At 48.5% G+C, this 22,237-nt stretch overlaps 1 protein-coding gene across 2 annotated transcripts in view; it reads right to left on the bottom strand.

Annotated features, from left to right (window-relative positions):
* The window catches only part of ARHGAP31 (Rho GTPase activating protein 31), a 100,348-nt gene extending 79,002 nt beyond the window's left edge, over window positions 1-21,346 (bottom strand). For both annotated transcript variants that reach the window (XM_090056650.1, XM_090056660.1), the window contains exon 1: window positions 20,591-21,346. In XM_090056650.1, the coding sequence (XP_089912776.1) occupies window positions 20,591-20,690 (100 nt within the window). In that variant the 5' untranslated portion in view covers window positions 20,691-21,346. The remainder of the gene's footprint in view (window positions 1-20,590) is intronic.
* Window positions 21,347-22,237: the final 891 nt, after the last annotated feature.

Genomic DNA, 22,237 nt, shown 5'->3' on the forward strand with positions numbered 1-22,237 from the left:
GATCCCTTGCAGGTCCCCTGTTGTTTGCTGTGTCTCTGCTTTGCTGTGTCATCGGGCTGGTGATACAACTCCTTCCTGCTTCAATGATTTTATATTTGATATTTTATATATGACAGGGAATAATTCTGAGCAACTTGGGTCATTGTGATTGGAAGCTGCTTTCTTGCTGGCTGCCGTTTTTCTTTAGGAGAAAGCTTGGCCCCCTTCCTAGACAATTCCCAGATCTGGACAAACTCACAGCTGGCGCGATGAGGGCAACTCAGCATAGACCCCCCTCCCCCCAATAAAGACACTCTTACACAGCTGCCCCAGTACTTTGGGGTTACTAGAGGCGATGATCCCAGCAGAGGCTCATTTCAGACAGAGCTGCTGCTGCACGAAAACGCCCTGGGTGCAGCCAATCTGCGCTCTCATTCCACCGCAGTCTGTGAAAGAAGCAACTGTTCCATGTTCTGAATGCTGAGAAACCTCTGGCCAATAGTGTCTGCTGCAGGCCCCCTGATTAAAGCCCCATTGTTATGCCATCTCCAGTGCCACAGCCAAATTGCTCCCTGATGAAGACCCCATCTGTCCAGTAGTTTAGAAACCAAAATAAAAACTGGAAAGCTGCTCAGAATTAAAATGAGGGAAGGAAGGAAGGAAGGAGCACAGAGAGAGAAAAAGAGAAAAAAAGGACTCTAAGTATAACACAAAATCCTGTAGAAGCACAGTACACTGAGGTTCTGTAAGCCCAGATGCCAGGGGTTCCCTTTCGGGGGCCTTGCTTCTTTTCCCATTCTCTCTTCCAGATGGATCTCTACCTTTTTTACTCCAGAAACAGAATGAGTTGTACTAGGGGCTTTAAGATGTAAATAAATGCACAGCAAACCTAAGAAAGGTTGGTACAGGAAAGGGGTGTTGTGCCACTGCTTATTCCAGTTTCCTTGCATTTGACAGCCACACAGCTTGCTGTCTGGGAGTCATCTTTCTGCCCTCAAAGTTATTTGTACCCAGAAATGTAACTGAGCTACATAATTTCCTGGGCCAGTTGCTTCACTGGCTGTGATATCATCAGCTTCTGCAAACCAATTTGGGCTGGACCTGGCCAGTATTTGGAAGGGAGTCCTCCAAGAAAAAAAACAAAACAGGAACTGCAGTGGGTGACTCAGTAGAGCAGCAGTGTTCTCCATGAATCAGTAAGGAACCTTTGTCGTAGCATGGGCTCACGGAAAGCTATGCTACTGGAGGTGACAGAGTAGAAAACAAATGTTGTGGTCTCCAAAGCTCTTCTAGCATGCTTTGGCAAGATTAGCTGAGCTAAAGCCATTGTCCTGGCCAAGTTCCAGTTCAGATAATCTCTTCGGCTTGTTCAGATAAATGCTGTATTGTTTTTTGATTTCTTATCCTAATGTGTTGGGCAGCCAGCAGCCGCTTTTGTTACCCTGGAGGGTTTAACCCTTATGCTATTTCCATAGCCCCTGGAAGAAGAAGGAACTTCCAATAGGCCAGTTATTCTGCTGCGGCATCCTTTATGCCTTCCTCTGAAGGCACTGGTGTTGCTGACCTATATCAGAGAGGAGCTTTCTGTACCCTGCAAGGGTGGCTGTTTTGACTGGCTTTCAGGAACAAGAGAACAAAACCATATGATGCAAGATCATTTGTGATAATCGTACTTAGCAGTTCCTGCTTTGGCAAGAGGGGTCAGTGCTGTTGCCCTCACTTTACAGAGCAGGGAAACTGCACTGCAGAGAGAAGAAGAAACTTGCTCAAAGTCACACAGTGAGTCAACTGGGAACCAGACTAGAAGCATTATTCCTACGATCTATCAGGCACTGCTTTCCTCCTCAAACTCTGGGAGGCTCAGCCTCTAAGCTGAGCCACTTAGCTTGCCTCTGTCCTCTCAGCTGACAAGCAGACAGATGCAGACAGGTAGGTAGACAAATGAAGATCTATGAGTTGAAAGCTTCTAAAATGAAGCCAAGGCATGGGCGAGTGATGCCTCCTAATCCTGGGAGGGCACCAGTGGCCAATTGCCACTGACAGCAACCAGGAAGTGCAGCCAGTACTTCTCTCAGGGGGTGCACATGCACCACGGACACCCACTACATGTCACCAATGAGCCAAGGTGTACTGATTTCCCTGTGTCTGACCCGAATTGTGCATTGCAAGTGAAAATCAGGCTGGGACCCCCCCAAAGACTAATTTAACATGTGAGTGTCTAGGCCTCTCTGGCCTTTTAATCCTCAGTGGTTTCTTCCACTCCGGACAGTGCACAGCAGCAGCACGGCCAGCGATAGGAGTGAAGTTGCTCCAAACGCTTCAGACGACTATGCTGTTGGTAGCTTGTCTGAAACTGCTGACACGTCTCAAATTCCCCAAGCTCTGTTACAGGCCCTAGCCAAGCAAGTTCAAGGAGCCATCTGGCTGAGGCTGTGGTATCCACGTGCCAGCAGCCTGCCTCTCGCTCCCTGAGCTGGGATAATTGGACATTGTTCGGTCGCTGAATCGTAGCTCTGTTGGGCTGCATGCTTGTCTCGTACAGACAAGCTAATTAACATGCAAACTGCCAGAGGAAGGAGGGGGTCAGAGATAGCCCTTACCCCTTGCCTTTCCCGCCTAATAAACAGAAGGTTTATATGTAAGCAGACCTCTTGACACCGGGGGAAAGGCGAGGAGGGGGCAGAGCCCCTGTCTGTAATGCTTCCCATTAGAGCTTCATGCATAACACACAGCCCTCCGCCGGTTTGTCGGGGGGGGGGGGGGGGTTTCTCTAGGCCCTTGTTCCCATTTCAAAGTAAAGGGCTTGGAGTTCCCACGAAAAGCCCAAGGCATCCTGGAACTGCAATGTGAGCTCATGCATTTGTAGCTGACTTGTGGTTTCTGGGTTATCGTCTAATTTGCTCCTTGCCTTCCTCCAGCATAGCCCATCGAAGAGGAATCGAAGGAGAATGCAATGGGCCTCCCAGTCTCCGCATGCACCTTACTGTGAGGTACATAGTCAGGAACTTCATTAGCATTGTTCAACCAATGGGGAAATTGAGGCATGGAGATGCAAAAATAACTTGTCTAAGACAACATAGGTGGAGTCAAGAGGCATTTATACGCATGCTCTGGGAGTGAGGGGGAGGGGACTGGGTGCTTTAGAGTGGCTCTGAGAGATGCTTTAATTAAAGAACCCAGATTGTTTCATATATTAGCGTCCCCGCACTGAAAAATGGTGGTGGGGGCACTTTAACTAAAGCTCATCAAATAAGCTTTAGTTAAAGTGCCCCCACCACCATTTTTCAGCACAGGGATGCTAATACATGAGATGCTGGAGTCTGCTGGAGGGTGATAATTACCACCCTCCAGTAGCCTCTCTGCACATGTATAGGTGCCCAAGAACATCAAGGTACTGGCTGCTGCCCCTGGGAGAGGGTGTTAAATCCTACCTGCTCTTCAGGGAGACTTTGGCAGAGTACTGGATTTCTATCTGGTCTTCCATGAATAAGGAGCTGATCTCAGTTGTATTCCTCTCTGACCTAAGTATTTTGGGGAAGGATTAGAAGACTCTGCTTGGGAAGAAGAAGGGACAGGATACCTCTGGGAAGGCATTCTACTACATCAAAGTCATTGTCTTGAATTGAAAGACAACCTGGAAACAGCTTTACCTTTCCTAGTCTATGTTCTCTCAGTTCACTTTCCTGTTATAAACCCTTTTGGAAAAGACCCTGCTAACTGACACTTTATTTCCTTTGCTGAATCATTTCACTGTCTCACAGAGGGCTAAAATGTAAAGTATAGATGACACTTTAAAGTGGGTTAAATGTCTTTTGCACCTCTTTAATGGCATTGCATTTTGCACATTCGGCAGTGTATTGCATGTTAATACAGCAGCATAATGTGCTTTAAGTGACTTTGGGATGCAGCAAATGACTTCGGGGTGCTGTAAAGTAAAACACCTCCAACAAGTTTTAGTTTCCTACCCTACCGCCGTGGAAGGAAGCACTTGGCTCCGTGTGGCTCAGAGGCAGTGCAGGCAGCCCATGCAGGCAGCCCAGCAGCAGCCCGGGAAGGTGGACTCCAGAAAAGGAAAAAAAAAGTGGCAAGCGTGATCTCCCACCACCTCCGGATCCTGCTTGCCTGCCTGAGCTGTGCGGGGGCCCGGTGCTTCCCTCTGTGGCTGCAGTTCCCCCCAGGACTGCCTGAGCTGGGTGCCACCTGGGGCGGGGGGGGGCACCACTGCTGCAGAGGGAAGCACCAGCCCCCCTGCCCCCCTGCAGCTCAAGGACTGCTCTGCCCAGCAGCAGCTCACTCTCCCCTCCCTGCCGCTGGAGAGGCAGGTAAGGATTGGGCAGACATGGGTATACACAACACGGGGGTTTACTTTGCCCTAAATTGAAGCGGTGTTTTTAAAAAACCACCAATTCAATTAGGGAAAATTAAATCTCCATGTCATCTACAAATGCCCAAAAGCACTAAAATCAAAAGTAAGGAAGCATTCTTCTTAGCAGGGAGGAGCTACAAAGTACTGGGATCTCTAGATCTATGATTTCCATGCTGGCTCATGCACACATTTAATGCCCAAATGCTAAAAGGAATAATTTTGCAAATGCCTTTCATCCTGAAATATTTTATAAACTAAGAAAACAGGACTCACTCCACACAGTTCTAGCCAGGACAGAGCAGCTGCTTAACACGGATGCAGCAATGCTATACAGCTGCTTAGGACAGGAAGTGAAGACAAGTCATGGCACCAGCACGTGCAAGGGTAACTCATGGATGCAGAAAGAGCACCCAAGAGTCACATTTTGACCAGCTAACCATAGGAAACTTCTCTCGTCTTGGAAAAGAAAAACACAAGCTCTGTTTTATATTGCACCATGCTGGTGTAGTAACTGGGCTGAAAGGCAGGCTGTCATCAAACAAATCACCAACACTGCTTCCTGCATCAGATATTCTTGAAAGAATCCCTTGCAAGCACTAACTGGGTTTGACCTTGCTTAGTGCATAAGAAATACAGTGAGGACAGCTGAAAGCTAAACAGACCCAGGCTTGGGGGGCTACCGTGTTTAGGAATCTACCCCAATATGCAAGTTATTTTCCTGACCCCCACTCCCTCTGCAAGTGATGGATAGGTACTGAAGAAGGCTGGAAGCTGAAAATTCATTAGAATTGGTAACCTCCTCTGTGTTTATTAGATGCTTCCTCCTCTCTCTTTGAAGAAGGTTAATTAACAATGCCAGAAACTTGCTTCTGCTGGAAGGCCCCTGATCACAGCCTGCATGAGCACCTGGTCCTTCCCAGAATGCGGCGCTATCCCAGTGGGTCTAGTGACTGGAGTGGATCAGACACTTTGCCACTTGCTCCTCTTCTTGTAAGTCTAGTGTGGGACCCCAGTTACAAACTGGCATGTTCCTGATCTAAGCCTCATGGCCCAGACCCTATGAGCAGCCAGCCTCTTGGAACAATACATGGCTGGCTGCCACCTACTGCCCCAGAAAGGAAGAATAACAGACATAGTGTATCAAACCCAGCTCTCCCATTACTACTTTTAGGCCTGCCCTAGGCACAGACACTTGATTATTGACTTTGGCAACATGGGTGTACCTTGTTCCTGCCAATAAAGTTATTGAAATGGAAACAGAAGCAGCCATGGATGGAACAGTGAAAGAATTCAGATAAAACACGAATCACTGCATCCCTCTCCATAACTCCAAACCTTTGCCATGAATCACTGCATCCCTCTCCATAACTCCAAACCTTTGCCACCAACCCAATCCAAGCCTGTTTAGAGATTCCAGCCCATTTGGTTTAACCTTTTTTTTGTTTCATTCTTCTACCCTATTGTATATCTGGGTCCCAGCTGAGACTGGAGGAAAATACTGAAATCCATGGCAAAGGCTGTTGTGCTTTATTCCTGGCCTGATTAGAAGCAGGAAGGAGGAGAAGCTCCATCAACGTGTAGCAGACTGGTATATCTGATGTTAAATGAGCAGCAAGTGGGTATTTGAGCAGCATTTGAGAACATCTCATCTGTACGACATGTAAGTGGACTTAGGCACCTAAGTGTGAGTCTATTCCACCCTATTCAAGTCCCTGAAGGACTGCTAACAAAAGATGAGCAGATCCTCCTTCTCCTCCTTGCTGTATTTTTGTGACTGAAACTTAAGGGTGGAATGGTGGCATGTTACAAAAATAAATGCACTACTGTAGTGGATTTTCAGGGACTCAAGCAGGGTAGGACAAAATTGAACTTGCGCACTTAAATCCAGTTAGGTACTCAACAGGTAAACTAGAATCCGACCCCTGCAGTGGGGGAAAATTAAGCAAGAATAGAAAAGGGAGGAGATGTGAAAAGCAACATGATGTGAAACTATTCTCCTCTGCCATGCAACTTGTGAAAGAAACCAATTTGATACTGCTGATGGCTTGTTTATTTTGGTCAAATTACAACACAGGCCCAAAAGGGTTGGAATAAGTATCCAGAACTAAAGATCATCCTCCCAGATCAAATCTCTGAACCTATTGAGGTTTAACCATCATTACAGCCAGCAACCCAATAATGAGGTGGTGCATAAAGAAAATCAGCATGAGCCTCACATGGGACTTGGTGGGTCTCCCATGTGCTGTTTGGTATGCTTGCTCCACTGGCTTCTCTCGGTGCAAGCCAGCAACAGCACACTTGGCAACACTCCCTGCCCAAGAGGGCACATGCAGAACATTACTGTTCTGAAACACAGACTGTTATACCCTGATCCTGATTTCTAGCCCCCCCACCTGGCCATCCCCAGACTGTAGCTCCAAGCCACAAGAGGTTCTTCAACTTATCACCCATGGGTCTTTGAAGAAAATGTTTTCAAAAACAAAAATGCTGCCAACAGCTTTTGATATTTTTCTGCCTGCTGGAACAGTGTTACTTGCTGGAACAACATCTGTACCAGTGTTGCTCTGTTGGAAATCTGCCATATATCCACATGGGACAGGCTGTGGTTTTGCACTGGAGCATGTCTGTCACCATTCAGTTTGCAGTGTAAACACTGTTGTGGCCCTTTGGGGCCTGTCTATAATGCAGCAATGGGGGCAAATCCTGGCAAGGATGGGGCCAAGAACACCCCGCCCATCTCCCATCCAGCTGCATCCTCAGGCCTGTTCCAAACATAAGTAAGGCCACAATGGATTTGTCCCCCTGTGCCTGCTCTTAAGTCCTCAGATTTCAGGAGACACCACTAACAAGACACAGAGCAGCCTCACTGAGGAACTTTTAGACTGGGAGCACATTAATAGACATATATGGGCAGGGTGCGTGCAACTGCACCCTCATCAAAACCATCCGCCACTGTAGCATAGAAAAGTCCTTGGTTCCCAATGACTTTTCAAGTGAGTTGAGAGCCAGACAGAATTAGGTGCTGGTGACCTGCAGCTCTAGGGCAGCTCAGGTGAGTGATGTTGGCTCCACCCATTATAAAGACAGAGGCCATGTGCATATATCTGGTCTGGATCCCATCTTCAATCCAATATGCTTCTCCCCCAAATCATTCTCCTTCCTAAAAGAAAGTACTATTCAGTATCTGTCCCTCACAGCACACATTGCTCATGCTTCAAGGCTGGTAGAAATAGCTCGTGTGCTTGTTTGGAGAAGTGTGGGATCTAAGAACTTGTTTGGAGTTCATCTTAAACGTCATGTCAAGGCTACCTCTGAAAACCAGTCAGGGCACCTCGCTACAGTGTGCCTAGCCCTTGACCTTTGGGCTTCCCTTGCTCTTAACCTGGCTTCAGGAAGCCCAGTGGGTCCCATCCACCCACCACATCTAACCAGGTTACAAACACAGAATCCAGGACACAGTTATAGTTGAGAACATGTAGACTCAGGCCTGAGATACAGAACATTCTTTTTAAACCACTCTGTATTACAGTAATAAGAATAAATAAGGCCCCCTATTCTAGACCACAAAGCTTAGAGCTGCTCCCAGCCCTGGAGAGCAGGTGAGAGAACAGCCTCTCCCAAAGCATTGAGTTCATCAAGCCTTGAACTTGGACAGGGGTATAGAGAGGACCCAAAGACAAATGGCTGCCCCCCTGCTCAGCTGTTGGGGCAGAATTCCAAGCGCAGCAGCAGGCAGCTGGGAATCCAGGGCAGATGACGCATTCCCCACCCTCTTGCCCCTTCCTCGCTCAAGAGAGGGGTGTGTGAAAGAGTCCAGGCATGAGCTGTACCAGTGCACAGGGGATCATTTTACAACAGGCCACACATACCAGGCATTGGAAGGGGGAGGGTGAAGAGGGTGTTGCTGTCCCAGAACTTCAGTCCTGTGCTTTTATATAGGCAAAGATTTTGCAAGAGGTCACATGTCAGCATGCTACACAAAGCCCACGTTTGTTTCAGGCTGGCCTTCTGCAGGCCTGCAGGAATCAACAAGGCATAGGGGGAGTAACTGCAGGGCCCTAGGGTTTCCAGAGCTCGTATAGGTTTGAAAGGTCATTAACAAAACCCCCAATTCTGCTCCTTTCGCATCAAGTTATGCACTCAAAAATTCCTCCATGTCAAGTAAACCTGGGATCAGTTAATGATAGAAAACATGCTGGTGGTGCTCTTGGGGAGGTATACACCTGAGTGTGCCCCATCTGACCGCTCACATATGCCAAACCTGGAAATGTGGCACTGAAGCCATTGTGAGAGGCACCCCATGCAGCCCTTTCAAGCATGCTGAAGACAGAGGCTTTGAGATCAGACACTTGGGGAAGCCCCACAGGGTGGCTTCACCAGCTCATTTCATGGTTTGATGCATGTGAGCAGGAGCAAGTGGACAGAGCACCCCGCCACCCACTGTGAAGAACACCAGAGATGCAGGGTATCTTAATATTCCTAACCACATCTGCAAGGGTAGTCAGCACATACATACACCCCACTCCCTTCTGTCTGTGGTGTCACCCTACCTTATATGCACATTGGAGTTGGGGCACTCTTTGCAGCCTGTGATGCATGCCACACTGAAGGATAGTCAAGGGCCAATATGATTTTTCTTCCCTCCCCCCCTATCCAATGCCAGTTATGGAAGCATGGACATCCTCCTCCCCTTCAGGAAAACAGTGAGGTATGGTCTCAAAGCAAGGCTGCACTCAAGGGAATCAACCTTTAACACAAGAATCATGCTAGATGCATTAGTACTAGGAGCAACATAAAGTCAGGATCTGCTGGTTGCTGAAGTTGTGGTGGACAGGTATTAGGGATTGAACCAAGTCTTCCCACTCTAACACAGAATTTCAGCACCTGGGGGCAGCCACCAGTCCATCTGGGCAGCCACCACTCCTTTAAAACTCCTGGCTAGGCACATGCGTTGAAGGTCTGGGTGACCTCTCACGCATACAACATGATCCAGAAGGATGAACAGTTGCCAAAACCAACCAACACAGAGTATGGCAGTCCTCACCATAGCTGTATAGACATGAACCTATGTATTTTGTAGCAAGCTGGCTCTAAATCCTTCTTCTTCTACAGCTACCACAGTGCAAATGCTGCTGTGGTTTCAGATAAATATAGAAAATTGAATGGTTTATTGAATTAAGTATGAAAGTTAATAATCCAGTCAGCACAGTGGCCTCTGTGTTATTTAATTTAAAACTAAAATCCAATTTTCATTACACTGTTCTCTGTTCATGTCAGTCCTTGACATGCTGCAGATTTTTGTGTTGACAATGCATAACAACACTACAGAACTTATCAGGAGAAAAGTTGAAGTTTTTGGCAACAGTTTAAGAGACAGTTGGGGCTTTAGGCACTGAGAAGGTCTGGAAGACGGTTTGAGATTGTGTCTATGTTATTTTCTCTTAAAATGATCAGCAGAGAACCAAAAATAGTGATTGCAATTAGTCATCTTTAGGTTTCAGAGTCAATACCCAACCAAGATGAATCAAGCAGTTCAAACCATTGCAAACAATACTGTTTCAGACTGTCTGCAGACTCAGGTAGGCATCACTGTACCAATAGGCCTCAGTGGGCATGTCTACACATGAGCATGTAATGCACATTAGCCTGATTTAAGGCACATTAAGAGCTCATCTCTACATATGCACACCCTTAATGTACCTTACAAATGGAGATTTAAGGCAATTCAAGTCCAAAATTGATACCTGCATAAAGCAAGTATCAAATGTATGTGCAAAGAGCTAAATCGCATTAGCAGACATGTAGATGTGCTAACGCGCATTAATGCAGCGTGTCCATTGACTTGGGACTTAGTCCCAATGCACACCTGTGGTAATGTGCATTAATGTGTGCACATGTAGACACACACCTAAATTGCCTTACTGAACAGTAGTTTAGGTGCTCATAAAACCACGTGTAGACACACCCAGTTGGGTTTTTTTTCAGGGTTCTTTTTCCAATCAGGTAGGCTGCAAGTGCTCTTTTTTAACACAACTGGAGCTAAAATACTATAGCAGAAACATGCGTCATAGAGGAACCTCTGCAGCAAATTTGGTGGCTGTAGATGGGCAAAACAACATGCATAAAGCCCTGGTTCCCAGTATTGTGGCCATAGGCACTGACTTTTATTTTTGCCAGGGGTGCCTAAGATTATGGACATGTGTAAAGTTTTATGCATTTCAAGTGACAGCCCTCTTCTCAGGGTGGGGGCCAGGGCCCTCAGGCCCCCACCTACTCAGCACTTCTGATTGTGGCTAAAATTTGAGATCCTCAGATGAAAATTGGGCCTGAACCACACCTTTGAATACAAACATCCTGGGGAAAATCAAATATGGGTAAGAGCTGAACAGCATCTCCACTTTGGTCTCTGCTGCTCATCTGCCCAGTATCATGTTAGCATCGCGATCAGTAAGGCTGATTGATCCCTGTTCCTTTTCAAAGTTGCAAAATCCCATACACCGCAGCCCCCACTACTCCATGTCCAAATCAAGATAGAATTTGCTGTTTCCAATAAAAAGGAAAATGTTGAGTAATCTGGAGTCTGTCTTCCATAAAATCTAGTCTCGATTACCCAGCCAGCACATATGTGATTCAGGCAGTTTGCTACAGAAAGGCAGGATCAAAGTGGGGTGGGGCCTGCAAACAACACATGTGCCTCATACAGTGCTTGGAAAGGGAAATTGTAAGCAGGATGCAGCGTGGAACCAGAATATGTGATTCATGCCAAGTTAGCAAGGGAAATGAGTTACAAAGCAGGGAGCTGAGCTTGCAATGCAAACATTTGACTGCAGTGACATCCAGCCACAGGGATATGAACCCCAGCTCCCTGGAACCAACAAACAGATTGCGGAAGTTATAGCAACATCACCCAAAACAAGATAGAACAGCAAAGTAACAGCAGCAGACAGATGGTTTTGCTCCCCTTGTTTCCAACGTTAACATACAGCTCAGATTGACATTTCTTGCTGCTTTGATTTTGTTGCCATAGAGGCTGATCTCTGGGACTTGTAACATGATGTACTGCTGGTAGAAGTGCATAAAGAGAAAGCAATCTCTGAATGTATTATTAAAAATTCCCCACATGCTAACCATTTGGGCTTCTCTCATCTTTGCAGGAGCACAGGGCATCCCCTCTGCAAGACTTAAGAGCTCCAGGGAACCGTCTTTCTCTTTCCACATCCAGTCATGGACCCAAAGATTCCCCATGCTGCGATTATGGTACAAAATAGATTCCCCCTCTTTTGGGCTGCCCTGTGTCTGCTCGGCTGCCACCGCTGCCCCACAGGGCAGCTCAGGAGCGGCGGTGACACAGTGGAGACACGGTGCAGCCCGGTGCCGGCTTTTCCTGCTGCCGGAGCTTTTCTTCCCAGGCTGAACAGCCTTTCTCCCCCACTGCCACTGCTCAGCCCAGACAGGTGAGCTGGAGCCAGCATGGGGCACAGGGGGTCAGGGCTGCATGCACTGGTCCCCGCCCTGCCTGGACTGGAGCCAGTGGCAGCAGCAAAGGAGCTGCTGTGGCAGGGCTGCCAAGGAAGGCAGTCCTTCCGCAGAGCAACCCTAGCCCCGCTGTGTGCCCAGGGAGTGGCACCTTGGCCTAGTGGGACTGAGGGACCCACTGGAGGCCAGACAAAACCCCTCCGCAGCCCAGATCCGCCCAGCCCACAGCATCCAGCTGTGCCCCCGGTTAGCCATCCGCTGAAGCAGCGATTGTGGAGCAACCACGAGAAGCCCCTTTCTAGTGTGTGTGTGTGTGTGTGTGTGTGTGTGTGTGTGTGCGCGCGCGCGCGCACGCGGCGTGGGGGGCATGCTGCAGGGCAAGGAAAGCAGCTGTGGTGGCAGCACTAGGGGTGACTCTGGTCTCCTCCAGCCCCCAGTGCTGCCACGCACAGCCCACCGCAGCTCTGCCTGCCTGCAGGGTCCCCCATTGGGAAGGGGCTTGGGCTGCTGGACATTATAATAGGCTGCTGCCCCCACCAAGGGCCCTGCCCCCTCCCACTGCAGTGTCCCACTGGGGGCACAGCCAGCCCATAGGACCCGTGGAGGTGGGCAGAGACAGGGTTATTCCCCTTCCCTCTCTCATCTCACAGAGGGGACAGCAGGGGCCTATTTCACTGCAGGGAGCAAGCACGGCAGGTGACATGGGGAGGGCAGACCCAGCTGCCAGTAGGGGTAGAGGGAAGACTAAGCCCACTCCCTGCCCCCTCTGCCTCAGGGACCATGGTGTCTGGTGCTGCAGCAAGAGGGGGAAGCAACTGGCAGACCCAGCTTGGGTTCTTGCCGGTGGGTTGGGGACAGGTGGGAAATTAAACCCCTCCCTGGCCAGTTCAGCCCAGACTGGCCATGCCACCCCACCTAGCTTCCCTACAGTGACCCCAGCTCCTGGCCTGAGCAACTGCAGGCATGTGCCTGCATGTCTGCTCTGTTACAAACCGGTTCACTCTCTGCAGATTAGACTAACTTGCAAAGGTTGAATCAATTCAGGCTCCAGCTTTTTGAATGTCTGCCCCTAACCATACAGCCAACCAGGGGTGACATGTAGGCGGTGCGTGCAGGTGCATGTGCATCTCCTGAGTGTGGCGGTGCACCCCATACAAAAAGGGGCCTGAGCAATTGCTGCTCACCACCCCCCACCACCGATACCACCTAGTTGGGGCTCGCCACCATGCTCCTGCCACTGCCATGCTCCCCCAGCCACTGGGGACATGCATCATTCACGCAGCCAACCATTCAAGTCAGCAGAGGAAAAGCAGTCAGACCCAGAGAAGCTGACCTCACATGAGCCACAGGTTTCAGACTTGGTCTGAAAGGGAGCTTCTCCACCAATCAAACTGCATGCTGCCTAAATAGGAGGTTCATCAGAACAAAAGGGTAGCAGCAAGAGAATGAAACCCAAAAATCAGGTGCCCTAGTACATGCTCTTGATGCCTGATCTGAAAACCAGGAGGCTGCCCTAGGAGGAGGAATCAGTGGCTACAGAGGACTCTGCATCTTCTTTCTTTCTGGCAAAGTATTTTAATTATTATTTCACTTCAAAAATACCGATGTGTTCCACAGTAATGTTCTTAAACACCACAGCTCACAAGAGCTTTACAGGCACTTCTTGGGAAGCAAAGACTGTCCAAAACTGCAGCATCTTCATTAAGGCAGTGACACTAACTAAACACTAAACACTCAGCACAGTCATCCTAAGACTTGTATAGGAACTGTCATGAACTTATTTTATAGGAACAGAGAGGGACATGTCAACCTGAGAGACTGGTATTGGCAGAGAAAGGTGGGGGTGATGGGGACTGGGATTGGATGGAGGATGGACATTGACAAGGTGTTGGAGACAGCCATTGTAATAGTGATTTATATTGGCAAAACAATGAGGGACACTGGGAAAAAACACTGGGATTTTTTCAATAGGGATGGGGGAGAGTGCTGAGGAACAGGTAATGGGAAGAGAGCTAATGGGTACTATGGAAGCTGATGGTGTGTACTGGGAGACAGGGAGAACCACACAGAGGAAGAGACTGTTGGAAAGCATAGGATGATGGATACAATAGGTGGGCACTAGCGAGATAATAAATCTTGATATAGCGGGGAACGGTATGAGGGATGTGTTCCTACCCCTCAGTCCTGGCAGAATAGGGATCTCTCCTCCCTCCACTCACTTTGTGTCTGTTCAAACATTCCTGAATCCCAGACTGATAAGAAGCCTTATCTTTTATCACTAAACTCTTCCTGAGGTCACCAAAACAAGAGGTTGGGCTTGTGTCTGCCCCCATAGAATATAAATCCTGCTTGCCTGTGTTCTCCAAACCACTTTGCTCTCCACTCTTAATAATCCCTGAATCTCCTCTCAGGCTGGAGTAAGTGGGAGGGAAGGGGAAGACAGGACAAAGGAGGCGATGGGAGGGGAGGGCTGGATTCAGCCCTCACTCTGTTTATCTAGCCTCCATTATCCCAAACCTTGAAAGCCTTATGTTTAACTCTTAACTAAATTCCCACTGAGTTCAATAGGAATCTTTGTCTAAATGGAGATGTCTGGTTCTGGCTTTAAAACAAAAGATTGGGGGTAAGGGCAGGGGTTCCAGCACTGACTGTTTAATGCAACATAGCAGCCCAACGTGGCAACTTCCCACCAGGCAGAGGCAACACCAGCCCATCCTGGTAACTTCCCAGCAGGGAGAGACAGCCAGTCCTGGGCCTCCGCCAACCTGAGGCCTGCAACTCAGAAAGAAAATCAGACCATACTGAGAACAGTGAATGTCCACGTAATACCTGTGACAGACCAAGGGAAAAGGCCCTTCACTTCAAGGGGGCCAAGTGCTGCCAGCACATGAGAAGCAGAAACATTCAGGACTGCTGTTCTCTCTGGGTCGGATTAAGGGTTGATGCCATCTACCTATCTAGGCTCAGCTGCCAGAGTCCCCTCATTATGTCAGAATCTCAGTTTTCATTTTTTTCAAGTGAGTCTCTGTCCATATACACAAAAAGCTTGATGCTATGGCCCACGTGTAACCAGTGCTGCAGCATTTGTCTGAGTCTGCAGACAGCCCAGAACAGCTGCTCTGAGAGGTGGGTTCTGCCCTGTTCAACTCAGCAGGAAACTCAGATCCAATGCTAGGGTGTCCCCGCACCCCCCAGCAGAGACTCTGCGTTGTAGGAGAAGAGTGCAGCAGACTCCACCAAACCATACTAGCACTGAGGTGAAGGTGGAAAGATCCCCTTTGTGAAGAGTGAAGAGATCCTTGACATTGCTTCTGCTGCTCCACCAAAGGAGAGGGAAGGCTTGCTGCTTCCCTCAGGAAAGGAGGACCCCAGCACCATTCCCTTTGCCTCTACCCCTCCAACAGGGAGCGGGGCTACAGCATAGCTACAGAAGGAGCCACCTCACAGTGCACCCAGAGCCTGGGTCTGTCTTACACCAAAGCTGCTGGAGGTCAGCTACCCACCAAGGTCAGGCCCTTCTCAATCATACCAAGCTGCTATGAGGCGAGCTTTGCTGCCCCCATACCTACATTCTTCTACAGCTCCCTATAGCCACTCTACCCAGCCAGCTATGGGGCGGTCCTAACCACTCCAAGCCTGCTCTACCCAGCTGCCTACGGGATTAGGCCTCATCTGCTCTGACCTAAGCACCACTGCTGACCGCCATAGTGGTCTCCCTCCTGTAAAGCTCTCAGGGCTCTATCCAGGGGCTTGCAGAAGGCTGAGCAAGTATTACATTCACAGCCTGACTTCACCCCGCACCCAATCCCACCCACCCTTATTTTTTGTTCTCCTCTCAGTAGAGTGCTGCTAGCAGATTTTGTTCTACAACACATCAGAAGTCTCTGCTCAGGGAAAGGAGGAGCTCCAAGTGTGGAACACAAGGGGCTTGTTTGTTTCAAAGGTCTTGAAAGAAACAGCCTGATTTCTCCAGCAGAAGAACAAAGCCAAATACTGGAGTCAAGCAAAGGAATGTAAAGAGCCCTGGGTACAACAGACTTCGAAGGAAAGGCAGAGAATGTAGGGGAGGGCTTGGGGGGGGTGGGGAGGGGAAGCTGAGCTCACTGCATCCCAATCAGACAACATCATGCAGGAAACCACAAAAGGGTACAGCAACAGTCGAATGAACTACCCTGCATCTGGGACATGCCAGGACACAGGGCTGCCCCTTGTAGGCTAGGAGTGAGGTGTTTCTACTCATTGTCCTCATAGCACTTCCCAGGTCAAGACCCTGGGTCCTTGCATGGGCAATATTCAAAATTCAGAAAAGGAGTCACCAAAATCTTCCCAAAGATTACCTATCCTCTCAAGTCCCCAGCAAACAAAGTAAAACAAAGTTTGGGCCAAAACCTGCCTCAGCATCATGTCCTTGGCTCCCTTGTCCTTAGCAGCTCCACTGCAGGACACCTGATGAATTGACCCTAAGCTAACCTAACCTTTCCAGATATCACATCCAGTCCCATTCCTAACTGGAGGTAGGCTTGAGTTTCCTACTTTGGGGGACTAAATGTGATAGTAGGGTTAAACAGAGTTATAATTTGACTCACATATAATTCCCATAGAGAATTTTGTCTAAGTGCACAGACATCTGGACTTGGCCATAAATGAATATAGGGAGGCATGGTAGTTGTGTAGAAGTCCTGGTGTTGATATAATATCCGTCTTGATGTAATAGCCCTATTAGGTCATGTCTGGGACAAGCTGTAGTTTGGGAGTAAAATTGGACTACAATCTGAGAGTAAGGTTGGACTAGCAAAACCAGCTGTTTCTTCCATAGTCCAAGTCAGACTGACCAAACCAAGGTTCATCCTCATTCACAGTCCTTGACTCTGCAGTTCCCTCTCCCAGTACACCCAACATTACAAACAACGTTATAATTTTCTGTGGGAACAGTATAGCAGATCTGCTACTCCCATCACTGGCAATGGAAGAGGTGGACATTTCTGCATCCAGGTTTTCCAAAGCTTAACTACAGATGTGGGTGCCTATTTTGAGCCAACCTCACTAAAATTTTGGCCAGGACCTCCATTCGTTACTGTGCCCCAGGGTTGTTCAACAAGGACTCCATGGGAAGAGTTCCCTCTCCCTGAATCACTGATTGTGCCTCCCCCCTGCACTGCTCAGATGCTCCCACTCTTAAAGAACAAGGTTCTCCCTTGTGAGGCTCTAACAAGGCCACAAAAGACCATTTGTGCATGTGAAGGAATTCAGTGCTGAGGAAGGCATGAGACTGAGCTGGAAGTCATCAGTTCATCAGTGTTGCCAACCCTCACCATTTTATTCCATCCCTTTCTTAAAGCCCTAGCTCCTAGTATCAAGACAGGACTTGAGAATTTCATTTTATAGACCACAACAACAGAAGGCAAAGAAAAAGACCTCAGCATGGATTATTTAAAAAAATATCTTGTGATTTTAAGCCAGACACAATTTTGCATCCTGGGGATTACCTAGAATGAGTTACCCTGCAAAGAGGACAGTCCCCCTCCACCATCCAACCTATGCGTTTCACTGGCAAAAGGTGTTTAGATTCCTATGTCCCCTTAAAGTCCTTGGCTTCTCTATTGAGACTGCCAGCAAGAAGACCAGTTAGGATCCACTCTGATGACAACAGGAGCTAGCTAGAAACCTGGCAAGCTCATTTCATGCTAGCTTCTAACCAGCCTTTAGAGTTTAGACTGAAACAACTTTCAGACACTGATGATCCAGGTCATACATGAGGAGTTATCCTAGCGGCAAAAGGCTTTGTATCCCAATACCAGCTGCTGTGCCTGCTAACATAATTTGAATCTGAATTCCTACTATGTAATAATAACCCATTATACTTCTACAGAAATTTTCATCCCATGGTTGGTCCTCAAGCCTTTATAAAAACTGAATTACATGAACCTTCGATGAGGCAAAAGCAGCATTTTGTTGAAATGCAGCCATCTCTGGTGCAGAACATGATAAACTACTACTTAACAGTTAAGGACAAGAAATGACAGAACGGGAAATGTTGATACCTTAGACAGAATATAATTCTCTCCACTGGAATTTGGCAAGGACACAGGGACTTGCAAAAAAAAGCACAATCAGCTCTTGAATAACCACATGCCATCAAGAACTGGGTTTTCTCTCATCTGGAACACAATACCTTCAGAAACACAGCGCCACCCAACAGCCCATTGAGTCAACACTGAGGCCCTGACCCAGAGAGAAGAAAGCCATGCTGACTTGCCAACACCGCTTCCTGCAGCACCCAGATGTTCCTGAGAGCTCACCCTCCCCAGCACAGTTGCTCTAACATTCCCTTCACTTATGAAACCTTGCAGGACCACAGCACAAGGCAGCATTTGCAAGCTGGCATAAAGCTGCTCTTTACTGGTTTATGCCAATTGGTTCTGCTCTGTGCGTGGAACAGAACCAATCCGGCTTGCCTCCAGCTGCCCCTTCTCCACCCTGGCCTGCTGCTCCAATTAATCCTTCTGGGTGCCTTTGAAAAATTGGCTTTCACAAAGTTCCACAGCACAAAGTTTTTTCTGGACCACAGTCAAGCTGCCTGACCCCTAGATCAGGACTGCCGGCTGCTGTGAACCAATACCCCGTGATCTCATATCCTTGCTTGTGAACAGGCCAGAGCTAGAGCCAGCATCCCACCCCCCGCAGACTCCCAGACTCATCTGCTTTCCCCACGAAGAATTCTGCTTACAAAGGAAAGCAACTCTTGCCTACTAGGTCCACAAATCTCTTGCTGCAGGGTTACCAGCCGGTCCTGGCAGACCACTGGATTTGGGATAGTTAAACTTTTGCTAACTGTAATCTTCCATGTCCTAGCTTCCCTTCTAAGTTCATCCCATAGTTCCAGTCAGAGCAGGACAGGAGATTTACAGCTCAGCAAATAACATGAGTCCCCCTCCTCCCTGCCCCTAGTATTAGGCTTGGTTTCACAAGTATTAACCCTCAGGGCACTGCCACCCACCTCCATCCCCTATCCCTATAATCTGACTCATAGGTTTCCTTAGGGGTACCTAACAATTGGGTCTTTCATTTCAGGATCACACAGCTCTGCACACTACACAGCCAACAGGATTATATAAGGGGAAAAGATTTGACTTTTCCCCCACACATTTTTCCTTGAGACACACTATGGAAATGGGTTTAGCTGTAACTTACCTATATACACCAGCCGCCCCCCCCCCCTTTTTTTAAATAAGGTTTAAGAACTCAGCCTTGCTTTCCTGGCACAGTTCCAACTGGGGTAATCCTCTCTGAATTCCCCCAGCAGTTTCCACTGGATAGGTGATTCTTGCTTTTTCCTGTCTTGAACAGCTGTGCGGGGCTACTGTACACTGCTGTAAATAGTTCCTCCCTCCCCAGCAACAGCTGCATTTCAGTGGCACATGAAATTCATATCCTCAGTTCCTTCCATGTTTGCACAATAATGCTAGCATGTTCTGTTTGTTTTAAAGTTCGTTACATTGGTGTGTTGTTTTAGATCATTTGATCTAAGCACATGAAAGATTTTGTAAGTAACTCAGATTACTGTGAATTTTCACTTGGCACTATCCAGAGCGACATGTCTTATAACATGCACATTATTACATGGATGTCATGTATGTATGTCATACATGCTTCTTGTATAATGGAAGAGACCTGCTGGAGTATCTAGTCCAGCTCCCTGCCAGTGCATACATCAATCATCCTCATCATCAAGGAGAAGACTGTATTGTAAGACCTACCCTCTGTGTAGCTGATGTTGCTTCAAGAGCTTTTCAGCTCTGTGTAGCCTGAATTTGTCAAGAGAAACCAGCTGGGAACACAGTGTTAACACAGATAGGGGTCAGGGCAGTGGGGACGGCAGAGGATGCATTTATTCTTTTCACAGCTAACTTGCAAATACAGACTCTGCCTGTTGAGGTCTCGGTTGCCTCTTTCATCCTCCAGCCCTATTTTAAGACAACAGCTCCATTCCTTTCCTCATCTCAGACTAACCATTTCAAAACCCAAGCCCTCTGACTTCATTGCAGGCACCCTGTCTGACCCACCGTATGCTTGTACAAATCTAGGGAGGAGGGCATTATGTGGAAAGAGAGATTAACAGGCAAAGATGGGGAAATAATTAGCTCAGTGCCCCCTCCAAAAGTTCCCCAGACATCTCTCCTCCATCTATCAATTCATCCCCTCTGTCCTTACTCAGCGTAGTGATTAAAGGATGAGAAAGGACATACTCATGAATCAGGGAGGGCCAGATGGGACATTCCCAGTTCCCCCCACAGGCCCTCTCCTGCCGGCACTGCCTCCACTACCTTAGATTTCAGCAGAAGTCCACAGTCTCAGGACCTGGAAGGGATCGACTCTAAGCATGGGATTGACTGGTCAGCCTGGAGCCTTTCATGCTTGCTGTCCCCTAACCTGGCCTCACAGTTGGAGATCAGAGTTAGTCCTGTCTCTTTGCACATCCTCAACCAGCCTGAGAGTCCTGAGTGACACCCCCATGCCACCCCATACACATACACCGAGCAGTCAGCCTGCAAGAATCATGTAGACATCAAAGTGATCTCCTGGGCATTCATTCATTGTGAACAGGGCAAGAGCTGCACTTCCACAAGATACAAAACTTACATATTCCCTGCCCCTAGAGGATGGGCACAGGGTAGATTTTGCTTTAGTCTTGCCAGCCAAAAAAAAAAAAAAGGCAGGGGGAACATATGGTCCCCACTAGCAAAGCAAGAATAGAAAAGAGGCAATTACCATCCTGCCCCGAGCCCTCCAGATATTCCGTCAGGTCACAGCCAAACACGCTCACGACTCCCTTCCTCTTGAGCTTCTGCTTCGCTCCCTTGTTCTTCATGAGTTAGTCCCAAAAGAGGCTCACCCCCCTCCTGCCGTACCCCCCTCCCCCCCTCACACCAAGCGCAGGCACAGCTCACGCTTCTTCTCAGACCACTGCCTGTATCCCGCTCCTGGGAGGTGACATCGGGGGTCTCGCAGGACGTCCGGCCAGAGAAATGTGCATTAATCCCCACCAGATGTTGGGTTGCTCGTGTGGCAGGGGAAGATCAGGACGAGAGGAGGCTCCCCAGCAGGCAGCAGCAGTGATCATAGCCCAAGCCCGGAAGGGATCTCATCAGAGGGTGGTGGGTGGTAGACTGGTGCCCACATCAGAGCTGGCGAGTCAGGGCAGACGAAGGCTGAGGTGGGTGTCGTCTCCTCAGTGGTCCCCTCCAAAGCCACCCACAGGATGGAAAGTCAGTAGGTCCTGCCCACTGTTGAGAGGAAGAACTCCCCTCTTTTTAAACCTCTTTCTTCCCTGAACTTGTGGAAGAAACTGAAAGCTCCAAAAACACCAATGAAGAGGGACCCAGGCAGAGGCTGTATGAGGCTTCTCTTAGCTCTCCAGCCCTGCCTTCCCTTGCCCGTTTGCCTTCGGACAGTAGTAGTGGAATGAGAAACGAGTTTCCTGTCCTCCCTCTCCCTCTCCCTCTCTCTTTCTTTTCCCCTGTTTTACAGATCCTGGGATTATCCAGCTCAGGAAATGCTGGAAGGAAGTTAGCTGAGGAGGGGGCGGAGGATGGCCGTTTTTTTGGCAGCGGAGAGTGTGTGCAGTGGGGATGAGCGAAGGCAGACAGAGAAGTTTGGAAGGGGAGGGCAGCGGGTGGGGGGAGCCTGTCCTGACAGACGAAAGATAACGGACTGCCTCAAAGGAAATCATGACTCCCCGAGTGGGGGCCAGGGCTTGGAGATCAGTCGCTTCCTGTGCCACAAATGCTCCACTTTGAAAAGGCCTGAAGAGGAGGAGGCGAGACCAGAAACAGTTTCAATAAATGCCCTTCTCTGTTCATTGATTCTTTTGTCGTGAGACATCTTCCTGCCTTGCACACTCCTCTCCTGCTTCAGAGTTTGTGCTTCTCTCCAGAAGCACATGCAGAAGAGCTGGAAAGCAAGAGGCAAAATGCTGAAATGCTGAAAGGGCAGGAGCAGGAGGGGAAAGGACCCCTGAGCACCCCCGCCTCTCCCTCCTGAGCTCCCCTCCCACAGAGTAGAAACAGATGCTGTTGGACCTCTTAAGTTCATGCACTTTGGAGTCAGTTCCCAGAAAATGCTCTTCCTGACTTCTGAGTCAGGCAAGAATCAGAAATCCCCCAATATCTAGGGAGAAAAAAAGAAAGAGGCAGAGATCTGGATGGCTTTCCCCTCAGACTGAGACCCCCTAAAGTTTGTGGGACACTCCACAGTAGGCACGCATATGTGACAACAGTAACCTCTTGGCTTCTCATGGTATCTTTCAAGCAAGGATCTCAAAGCTCCTTACAGAGATGGGTAAATTAAAACGGATCCCACTTCATCACTTACATAGGTCAAATGTGTAACCCTAACAGACCCTTGCCCATTCCCTTC

This window comes from Crocodylus siamensis, chromosome 1 (assembly GCF_052110815.1).
Source record: "Crocodylus siamensis isolate JL-2025a chromosome 1, ASM5211081v1, whole genome shotgun sequence".
NCBI lineage: Eukaryota > Metazoa > Chordata > Crocodylia > Crocodylidae > Crocodylus > Crocodylus siamensis.